This window comes from Cyprinus carpio, chromosome A8 (genome assembly GCF_018340385.1).
Source record: "Cyprinus carpio isolate SPL01 chromosome A8, ASM1834038v1, whole genome shotgun sequence".
Lineage (NCBI taxonomy): Eukaryota > Metazoa > Chordata > Actinopteri > Cypriniformes > Cyprinidae > Cyprinus > Cyprinus carpio.
In genome coordinates this window covers 15,142,050-15,153,709 of record NC_056579.1, presented here as the reverse complement: position 1 = coordinate 15,153,709, position 11,660 = coordinate 15,142,050, and the positions used below count along the sequence as shown (strand labels likewise).

Sequence of the window (11,660 nt, the reverse complement as noted above, 5' to 3'; positions counted from 1 at the left end):
AGGTATACAAATCCTGGTTCAAAATTGGACTTTGTAAATTAATAACAAAAAAAAAATTAAAAAGAGAGGGATATTTTTAATAAGCATCATCATCTGAGTAATAATTTAATTAGATTTTTTTTAAACTAAAATTTGTCTAAAGAGTCAGGGTTGTACATATAGGCCTACATGTGTACAGTAGCTCAATGGTTTCTATACTTTAAATGTAGACAATCCATGTTTTTGCAAGTGCAAAGAACTATCTTAGTTTTTTTTACCTAGTTGCAGGGGTGGGGGAGGGGTGATTTTATTATATTATATTTCTTTAATTATGTTACATTCTGTGTAGGCTTATAATTACGTGCTTGCACGCGCGCGTGTGTGTGTGTATGTTTGTTTTATTTTTAGTACAGTCTTGATTGTTTCATGGTTTATCATTTTATAAAAAATTAAAAATCCAGCCTAACTGGACTAAAAATTGTCAGTGGGCTATTAATGAGCTTTAAAACCATTATCAGTTGTAGCAAGTAGTAGATAGTGAACTGTGACTATAATGACGAGACCTTCGCATGACACTTTTTTTGGATGTTAGCATGTGAATGGTGATGTGTATGTCAGTTTGGATTAGTCTGTTACTATCGTTATGTTGGGTAAACATGCTGTGAGCCACATGCCTTAACCCACAAAGCCTGTTTTCCCCCTCAAAGCAGTATGAACAACAAGTGATATCCTCGTTTGTTCACAGATGTCGTTTTTTTGGCTTGTACATTTTCCAAATTTGAATGACATTTACCGTTAGGGGTGAATCAGCTGGGTAGTTCTACAGTAATACTCACAGAGCCGGTTGATCTTGCTCTGCCACTTAACGGAGTTTACATTTAACGGTGGCCCAGCAACGTTTTTTCCCACAATTAAGATACACATGCAATGATGCAATTTCAAGGATTAAGAGTCAGTTGTTTACTTGTTTGCCACACCTTTTCACAAGTAAGGGAATCGGTGACTGGCAATGACCGTGTGAGCTCCCTGCAGCGATGTCATTTATTATATCTGAAGTCACACGGGGCTGTGTTCATCCTTTCACAGGACAGCCCGGTCTGAGGAGTGAAGACAGATTTCGCCACATGACCAGCGACAGGGTGCGAATGCGCCCTGCACATCCCATGAAGCGCAAACACAGTTCAGAGAAAGGACGGACACTTGAAGAGAGGTAATGACCCGTGCAACATCTAACATGGAACCAATACCCAGAAGATTAAGAGGGACTGAGGAGGAGCTCATTTATTTTTCAACTTTCTATTTCAGAAGAGAGAGGGCCCTTAGCAAGAGCCTGGCCAACAGTGCCCGCAGATCATCTGTGTTCAGTATTCCTGAAAGCCCCACATCCACATGGAGCCCAACGGCCAGCCCCACTCACCTGATCCCCAGCCCAGTGTACTCCACCCCAGTCATGGACGAGCCTCTGGCCCTAATCAAGAAACCACGCCCTGAACCAGAGAAAACAGAGAGCCAGAACAAAGCCACAACAGTCAGACAAATACAGGTGATTACTACTATTGGTAAATCAACTGAGCTTATGGCGTGCTTTAATTTAAATGCAATGTTTATTAGCAATATTTATTATTAGTAGTAGTAGTATTAGTATTATTTTTGTTTTGTTTTGTTTTGTTGAATTAAACCATTTAATAAACAAGTGATTTAAAAACAACAGTAAAAAAAAAATAAAAATATATATATATATATATATATATATATATATATATATATATATATATATATAATTATATAATTAAATAAAATAAAAAACAAATATTTTAGGTGTTTCAAATAATATCATATATTTAACTAATATATGACTAATATATTTAACTAATATGTATAGACCAGTACCTTAATAAGCATTAACATTATTTGTGAAATAATATAATAAAATATAATTTAATATAATAATATAATAATAATAATACAATTTGTTAATTCAATAAATTTGTACTTAAACTGTATTTAAATATAATTATTAATAAACAATCGATTTAAAATAATAGAAAAACAAATTGTAAATATTAATTAAAATATATATAAATAAAATGAGTGCTAAAAAATAATAGAAATAAATACTTTTAATATATGATAGAAATATGTTTTATACATTAATACATTATATGTGAAATAATATTGTATCAAACTCTGTAAATATTTCCAGACATTAGCGAGAGTTCTTGCTGTAGTGTTCAAAACTGCATGCTAATCCAATATTAAAAGACCAGTTTGTGGCTGTTCCATCCTCTCATCCCCTCATTCAGTGGGTGTATTGTACCATCCTCTTCTTAGAGTCTATCCTGAGGCCACTGCAGTCTGTTCATCCTCACTCACTATCTATGAGACACAACAGAATGCAGGAAGGCACTTTTGTGTTCTTGAGAGAGTGGCTCCTTAGAGTGCGGACAGGCCTCTGCCTGTCTCAGATATGCAATCCAGCCGGATTCAGGGAGAAAATGTGAGCAATGGGTGGAGGAATGTTGTCAACAAGTCTCAACACACCAGTGCTGTTGTTGACCTGCTAGTGGCATCAGCGCTGAGAGAGAAATAATCTAGAACCCTTAACCACAAACATTACTGTCCATCTTGTCCTTTTAGTTTCCCACTTTTTCCCTCAGTTTTATTCATTAGCTATTCCAAAAGCTCCATTATAGATGGAGAGATGGAAAAATGTATTGAGACAAGGATTTGCTGACCATCGCTGTCTTTTTCAGATACGCCCATCTGTCATCACCTGTGTTTCCTCTGCAACAAGGTCAACAAAAAAAGTCTGCTGCAATCAATCCAAGAGTAAGTACAAAGCTGCAAAAGAGCTTGGCGCTCCTCCTTTAACATGTCCGTGCAGATCTTTTCATCAGAATGAATAGTTTTTGAACATCATCATCTGATTCTGTCTCTCTATAGTTGTTACCCAGCACAGTTATGACCACGTTGAAGAGCATTTCCAGAGGAGTCTCGGTTTGAACTACCACAGAGCCACCTCCATCAGCGTATCTGTAGATGACCACTTTGCCAAAGCGCTGGGTGATAAATGGCTCCAGCTCAAAGATTCACCCTCCTCCTGCCATTCATCCTCTTCCTCATCTTCTTCATCTCCACCCAGCAGTCCAACCTTCATCCACTTGCCCGGCTACAGCCAGAGTCCCAAAAGGCCTCGCAAAGATTCAGTCAGTCCTACCACTACCACACCAATCCTATGGTCTAATAAATGCAGAAGAGAGAGGAATTAGATGTAGATGTCAGATGACAGAATGGACTCAAGATGCATATGTAGGCCCATGCATTTCTGCTTTAAAAAGCCAAAGGGAGATTGTGTGATGATGAGATAGTCAACTGATGTTGTAAAAGTTGTCATGAGCAGATAAGGAATTGTTAAATCATCTTTAAAAGGCAGACTTTCAAAGTCTGACCTTTTTTGGATCATTTCATGGTAGCTAAGCATTGCTGGAGTTGGCTTTTGTCATTGGTTTTGTGGGTGACACTGGTTTTTATTTGTTGACTGTGATTGCACTGATTATTACTAGTAACATTTCATTGTCTGTTGTAAGCTTTCTTCTGCTAATACATGCATATTTATATTAGACAGTGTACCAGAATCTTGTAACCTAAAAGGAGTACTGAGCAAAACAGACCAAAAATTACTAGGTCAGAAAGTTTCATGTTTTAATTGAAAATTTATGCTTGGGAAAAAAAGAGGTGGGTAACTGTTTGGCATCTCTTTATGGGCTACTGCTGTTCATTTCAATCCTTGTGTAAATTTCAAGCTTTTATACTGTTGTACATATTTGTAATAAACACATTTTTTAAATGCATTAGTAGTAGAATTTGTTTTGAATTAATGCTTGTAAAAATTTATTAAAATGTAAATATAATTGTAAAAACATTAAGTAAAAATCTATCCTGAAATGCACATTCCTAGTCTTGTTGTGAACAAATAATTAGTATATATGTTCAAAAGTTTGAGGTCAGTACTTTTTTTTTTGGTAATTTATTTAGCACTATTTGATTTATTTTTTTACAAAAAGTTTCAAATAAATTCTGTTCTTTTGAACTTGCTATTCGTTAAAGAATACTGAAAATGTATCACAGTTTCCATAAAAATATTAAGAAGCAAAACTGTTTTCAACATTGATATAGTAAGAAATGTTTCTTGAACACCAAATCAGCATACTAGAATAATTTCTGAAGGATCACGTGACACTGAAGACTGGAGTAATGATTCTGAAAATTCAGCTTTGCCAGACCAGGAATAAATACCTTTAAAAAATATATTTTTTAAATCATTTAAATTACTTTTTTTATTTTAATAATTCACAATATTACTGTTTTCACTGTATTTTTTATCAAATAAATGCAGTCTTCTTTCAAAAAAACTTCTATGATCTTACAGACCATAAACTTTTTAACAGTAGCGCAAGTTATTCCAGTGTAAGTTATATATTTGTCTTCGTAATCTCTCATCAGACTTGTAGTGATAACTTGCTCTGCCACTTTTAATAGTCAAATCAATTCCTCATAGTTAAACTGATGTTTCACTACCCCACAGAAAATTAATTAAAATTTTCAAATATTTTAAAAGCAAACAAAAAAATACACAGTTCTGCTCTTCCAATTGAAGTCTATCGGCAAGCGAACAACATTATGGGTCAAACTATTTTCTAAAGTAATCAACATTTCTTTAAGCACAAAGCTAACAGGTCAATGAAGTAGATTGACATTCAGTCATCAATAGGTCTTTAATTTTCAGAAGAGTGTTGACGTTATATTTGTTTCACTCTGTCAAACATCACCTTTCATGCTAAATGCCCTTAGACTTGCAAGGGTCATACGGTAGTTGATGTTTTTCTCCATCAGAAATCAACAGAGGAAGATGTTGTATGTTTATGTAAATGATCATTATAGGAGGGAAAAATTTGTCAGAACATTATAAGAACACTTGGGTCATCATTTCAGAGGCCAGATTCAAGTTGCGTTTACCAGTACTTATATGTAAACTTACCTTGCCAGCAGCTAAATCGCAAATAGATTTGACCTTCTTAGATTGTTTATGATAAATAGGAAACAGTTGGAAAACAACTTCCATGCCTGATAAAAAAAAAAAGATCAACTGCCAGTTAGATCAGATGCAAAACTTGTCAATCACAAGATCAGGTTCAAGAAGCTGAGAAACAGGTTTGAATGAAGATTTGCTGGCACAAAGGTACAGTAAAAGCCATTGAACAGAGTTCAAAGAAGTCTTGTTGTTGCCAAAAGCCCTGCCTTCTATACTCTGTTGCAGGCTCGACTGGCCTCATACAGGGTAGAGTCTAGTGTTTCTCAGAGAACAAAATGACTCATGCTCAGTGGCTTAGATCTCAAGGTGTTGCAGTAACATGATGTCCTTGTGGAATGTGGACAGCTCAAGGCAGCTTTAAGTCACATGAAAGGTTAGTATAGATGACATCATTGTTTAGCAGAGCATATCCACACAAAATGTAACCAGCAAGATTAACAATACTATTAACATTATGGTACTTTGGTTCTTTTATTGCTTCATACATTTGCATGATTTTATGCCACATATGTGCACACAGTAGCAGCAGTTAGATTTACAATATGGGTAAAAAATCAAGGCCCCATTAGCATGCATTAACTTTCATTAGCTAACAATGAGGAGTACATTCATCGCAGTATTTATCAATCTTTGTTAACATGAGACTGTAACTGTTCATTGTTAGATCATTAACTCAGGTTCATTAAATCATTTGTAACTTTTTATTTTCATGTTTTAGTAAATGTTAAAGTAACATGAACAAAAATTAATACACGCTTTAGAAGTATGTTTCATTGTAAGTTCATGTTAACTGATGTAGTTAAGTAATGTAACAGATGGAACTATTGTACAGTGTTAATATAGAGTAGCATCATCTTAGAAGAACATTTACAATAGTTCAGGAGACATAATGGAAATTGCTTATGTTTCCTTTTAGCATCCACCTTGTCTCACTTGAAAAACCTGACAGGGAGACAACTGTTGACATACAGTAAGGTGATACTGAACATTATTAAAATTAATGCAGATATTTCAGAAAAATTTGGTCCTGGACTAGTTTGATGAAAAATGTTTGAGATCATATTGAAATCTTTGATTTTTGATTGCAGACTTCTGAGCAAAATTTGAGATACTGTTGACATGTCTGCTCAAACTCTAGTGGAGACACATGTCAAATTACTAGTTTTTTCTCTGGAGAAAATTCTGGGAAACAGGAGAAACCTTAGCAAAATGCTCCATTTAATCCTATTGCAGGATTAGAGGAACATTCCCTTTTCCTATTGGACATTTGATGTATGAAGTGTGCCATGAGTCATGGTATAAATTAACTTTTGAATAAGAATTAATCCTCTGTTTTGTGTCCCATAGAATTATGAACCATTCACTGTTATTGTGAATAATTCATCGACTCCAATGGAAGATTTATCTCTTAATTATAAAATAAGTGTAGAAGCTCATAATTTATCACTGTAGTTAGCGTCATCATGCCTTTTCTGCAGCTGAAGATCTAAACATGTATTTATGCTGTCATTTTTGTTCTGTTATCATGCATGTCAGCTCTGCTGTAATTGAGCCCCATCCCTCAGGCTACACATACTGTGGCTTGTCGTGGGGTGTTCTTATAATTCCTCAAGTCAAAGGGAGGAGGGTGGGGTCTGTGTGGGCCACTCTGAATTCTGAATATCATCCTTCAACAATAATCATGGATTGAATCAGTATTTAAAATGGATCAAAAGTTTTTATGAGGTTTTCAGAGAAGAGGCAGGTTTTTAAAGGCCGCACCCTCCTATCCATGTTAAAGCATGTGTTGAAACAGATCCCTTCTGACATCAGTCATTGCTTTACATTTTATATTCATTTCAGGACTAGGGTGGTACCCTAAAGAAGTGTACTTAAATAGCAAAAAGGAAATCAGATTTTCCAGCACAATGTAAAAAATAATTGCATAAGTTAGTTCCAGTCATGGAATCTGATGGACCTTTTTCACATTTCTGAGGTTGCCATTTGCTCCGGTTGAAAAACAAAAAACAAAAAAAAAAACACTTTCCAAATTCCAAGTTAATTTTAAAAGTAAAAGTAATAAGTATACACTTAAAAGTATAGTGTTGTAAATGTATGTTCATTTTTTTTTCATTATTTGAATATATATATATATATATATATATATATATCCCAATCTCAATTCGAAACAGCTGAGACTTTAGTCATTTTCAAAAAACAACTAAAGACACATCTTTTTTGCCAGCACCTGACCAACTGATACTATAACTTACCTATTCTATTCTATTCTATTCTATTCTATTCTATTCTATTCTATTCTATTCTATTCTATTCTATTTAAAAAAATAATTAAATGCAAATGTAATGTAATTGTTAATAAATATGCTTTTTAAAATTAATATACTTGTATTTTGGACTAAATGTCACATTCATATGTTTTAGAGATTCTTTGAATAAAAAAGACTTCAAAAGTTTGTTAGCTCTACAAGTCATACCATGGAACATGAATGTACTGTATGTATATATTTACTTACTAACATACTGACTGACTTACTTATTTCTGTCGATTGCTATTTGTATTTTTCAATGAATCTTTTTGCAGGTTACCTGGATACACCAGCTGTTTACATGTGACTCTCTTTATGAGTCATTGAATCATTCATTCAAACATACTGATTCACTTAGGAACTCCAGGTGTCTGTACCATGAAGCCAGATTAGCTGGCTGGCCAGGTAAGTTTCATTTTAGTTTGCATCAATCTGGGTTTTAGGTACCATGAAAGTGGCTTGGATTTTAGCGGCATTCATTGCCATAGTAACTTACCCTCCACAGCTAACCAGGTGCCTGTACCATGATGGTAGATGAACAAATTCAGAGTTACAGGTTTAGTTTCGAGTTGACAAAACCAAACCACTCCAATTGGGCTTTGTTGGTACCGTGATGCTGGTCATCAACTTTCTTTGTCACCTCAGGCTTTGATCCTGAGTTTATGCAGCATGTGCACATGTATGTGTGACATCACTGGTGAACAGCCAATCACGAGCCTTGGTTACAGGTTAAAGGTTTTGCTAAGGGTTAAGAGATTGAAAAATATGATGACTTTAATTGCATTAACAATGAAAAAAGTACTTGTTCATGAAAGAAGACAAATAAAAGGAATTATCTTGCTTTATCAGTGCAGTCACAAGTGATACTTGTTATATACAGCGATAGAGACTCGAACATGTAAGGTCATGTAGTAATTTTTAAAACATGATCTGTTGATTCTACAGCTTATTTATATTACATACAATCTGTATATATTAGCATTCTTTTAAAATAAATGATTTATAATAACTAAATTGCTTGTGTGTAATTGATTAATAATATAAATCATATAATTATATAAATCATATAAAATAACTAGAACTATACTATAGTACTATAATACTAGTGACCTTTAATTTGGAGCAAGATAAACTGGGGGAGTGACTTTTTTTGTGTCAGACATGTGTCACTTTGGTTTGATTGCTCCAATTTCAGTTTGAGATCTCTAACTCAGAACATAACCTGCGCTGGAGCAGGTTAGCCGTGGAGTGTAAGTTACTATGGCAATGAACGCAGCTAAAAGCCAAGCCACTTTCATGGTACCTAAAACCCAGGATTGGTGCAAACTAAACTGAAACTTACCTGGCTAGCCAGCTAATTCGGCTTCATGGTACAGGCCCCTGCTTCAGGGCAGGTTATGTTGTGGGTAAGAGATTTCAAACTGAAATTGGACTAATCAGATGTGAGCAAAGTGACACATGTCTGAGTCAGAAAAGTCACTCCCCCAGTTTCTCTTCCTCCAAATTAAAGGTCACTTTAAATTAAAGGTCATTAAAAAAAGTCTTTAATGATAATTACTTAGAATTTTTTATATGATTTATATATGATTTATATTATTATTAATCTATTACACACAAGCAATTTTAGTATATATATAAATTATTATTAACCATTTATTTAAAATGAATATTAATATATACAGATCATATGTAATGTAAATAAGCTGTAAAATCAATAGATAATGCTTTAAAAATGACTACATGTGAGCTTACATGTTTGAGTCTCTATCGCTGTATATTATCAACTAAACTAACTTCATAAGTTTCACTTGTGACAGCACTGTTAAAGCAAGATAATTTATTTTATTTATCCTTTTTCATGGATGAAATTATTTGAATGCATGCAAGTACTTTCTTGAGTCTAAATATGTTTAAATTCCTCATATTCTTCAATCTCTTAACCTTTAGCAAAAGAGTTTTGAATCTCACTGGGTCTCTCACGAGAACTGAAACACACTCGCCCTGTGTTGCAAGCCTCGTGATTGGCTGTTCACCACTGATGTTGCACATTCATTTGCACGTGCTCCACAAACTCAGGATCAAAGCCTGAGCTGAAAAAAAAAGTTGATGATTAGCATCATGGTACCAACAAAGCCGGATTGGAGTGGTTTGGTTTTGTCAACTTGAAACTAATCCTGTACCTCTGACTTTGTTCAACTACCATCTTGCTACAGGCCCTAGTAGGTGTGTTGTGTTGCTCGGAGACTGAAACAGTTTTAGATAGCAGATCAAATGAAAAGTAATTTTTAATATTGTCTCTAAAATGTAAGTTCCATAATATTAACTTCTTGTTTATTGAACTGTTACATAAAAGCAATATCACATCTGCACATGTTTAAATTTAGCCTCGACAATAACACTTTTGCTTGTGTAATTTTGCTATTCTTATTTAAATTATGTAGACACTTACATGTATTGACTGGGCTTACTGTTTGTAATATTTAATAATCACACCAAAACATAAAGTGATATGCAATTATTTAAACTTGCGTGTCCAAATTCACTTAAAGCAAGTCCTTGGTTATTTTTATTTATTGTTTGGAGAGAAAGTTGATAGCCAAAGCCTTCTGATTGATGCAGACTCAACCTTTATGTGTTGTGCAGCACTCCCTGCATTATTCCAGTAATTAAATGTTCATGCTTCTGAGTCACTTCCGTAGGATTACAGTTCAAAAAGACATTCAACCAAACCTTCACATTCCCACCTTCACAGGTCTGACAGACAGGTAAGTCAGCACCAGCACAGTCTGTGACACATCAACTGTGTGCACCTCTTCTGCCTGCGTTACCGGCTGCGTTACCAGGGAAGCCAGGCAACATCTGTGTGATAAATTCACTTTAGGAAAATGTTTGTGGACTAGTCATTTTGCTGAACGAGTACCATACAGGCCACAACAAGCCTTTTAGGTCACACACACAACTTATGCACAAATACACATGCAGACATTCCTTGCTTCTGAGAAAATTGCTTTGAGTGATCCTACCTATCCTGTTTGTATAATTAGTATAATTGTTTAGGTTTTTCCATTTCACAGTGACAGCTAAATAGATGGTGTTAGCAGATTTTTCAGGCTCTTTTAACTAGACATCTTGTTAACATGAATCTAGGGACTCTCAATTAAGAAAGATGTTATGTTTAGACTTCATTTCATTAAGATAAGACAATAACAGTGAAAAGAACAGTGGGCAGATTTTTTCCCACACATAAACAAGTCTATTTGAAAGAGTACCATACAGGCCACAACAAGCCTTTTAGGTCACACACACAACATATGCACAAATACACATGCAGACATTCCTTGCTTCTGAGAAAATTGCTTTGAGTGATCCTACCGATCCTGTTTGGCGAGGGAATGGAGGGAGGGAAGTGGCGGATGAAGGAGTGACAGATGGAGGAAAAATGAGAGATGATGAGGACTGATAGACAGCATGTTCCTTGTGAACTACTTTTAAGGGCTTTATTTGCATATAGAATCAGGGTTTTTAACTGTTATAGTTCGGGGGGGGGGGAGGTTATATATTAAATGCATAATAAATTGTTTGATGATGAAAGAGTTTAATCTAAAATAAAACATGAAGAAACAAACTCACCTTTCTTATTCTATCATGTTGGGCACTTTCCATTAAACTGTATTGTTTTTATACTGAACTAATGATATTTCTATAACTTACCCTTACCCAAACCCTCACACAAACCTTTTTGAATATTAGTAAAACCTTTTAGATTTTCGTTAAGACTTTAATAAAGCATTTTCCTCATAGGGACTGCTGATGCCCACTACGTGATTTCAGGTTTTACTGACCTTATGTTTACTGACTTTGTTTTACTGTTGGTCCTCAACTTTAAAAATAGCATTGATAGTAGAGTCAAAGAAGCAAAGGTAAAAGAATTAATAGTGAATTTGTGTTTTACTGGCATCTAGTGGCCTTTTTGTGCTGTGCTTTCTGTATAATTTCTGAAATCTGATTATGATCATACTGTCATAAACAATTGGGAATTTCAAGTGAGTGACATTGTGGTTAAATATTTGGTGTATGACCAAAAGGTTACAGGTTCAATCTCCACAAATAATAATCTATAAACCTTCACCACTGTGGCAATGCAATGACTGTATAAAACAGAAAGTCAGCTAAAACTGACAATTAGTAATTATAATAAGCAATGAGTAAATATCTTTCATCAGTAAACTGATATCAGCCTAGTGACTTATGATTTAGTTAATAAACTATCACTTGCTTTTTGC

The 11,660-nt window shown here is 34.6% G+C and overlaps 1 protein-coding gene across 1 annotated transcript; it reads left to right on the top strand.

The window, feature by feature from the left end:
• Nucleotides 1-312: 312 nt before the first annotated feature.
• On the top strand, nt 313-3,830 carry LOC109084228 (transcription cofactor vestigial-like protein 4). Its single transcript, XM_042762461.1, has 4 exons — nt 313-1,189; nt 1,285-1,522; nt 2,733-2,808; nt 2,923-3,830. Exons 1-4 carry the CDS (start codon nt 1,014-1,016, stop codon nt 3,246-3,248), a joined length of 816 nt encoding a protein of 271 aa, XP_042618395.1. The 5' UTR covers nt 313-1,013; the 3' UTR covers nt 3,249-3,830.
• The last annotated feature ends 7,830 nt before the right edge of the window (nt 3,831-11,660 follow it).

What these genes read in the sequence shown, in the direction of transcription:
- LOC109084228 (XM_042762461.1), top strand. Translation starts at nt 1,014, where the DNA reads ATGTCATTTATTATATCTGAAGTCACACGGGGCTGTGTTCATCCTTTC. An exon ending in GGACGGACACTTGAAGAGAG is followed by an intron (nt 1,190 to 1,284) that starts GTAATGACCCGT and finishes TTTCTATTTCAG; the next exon opens with AAGAGAGAGGGCCCTTAGCA. An exon ending in CAACAGTCAGACAAATACAG is followed by an intron (nt 1,523 to 2,732) that starts GTGATTACTACT and finishes TGTCTTTTTCAG; the next exon opens with ATACGCCCATCTGTCATCAC.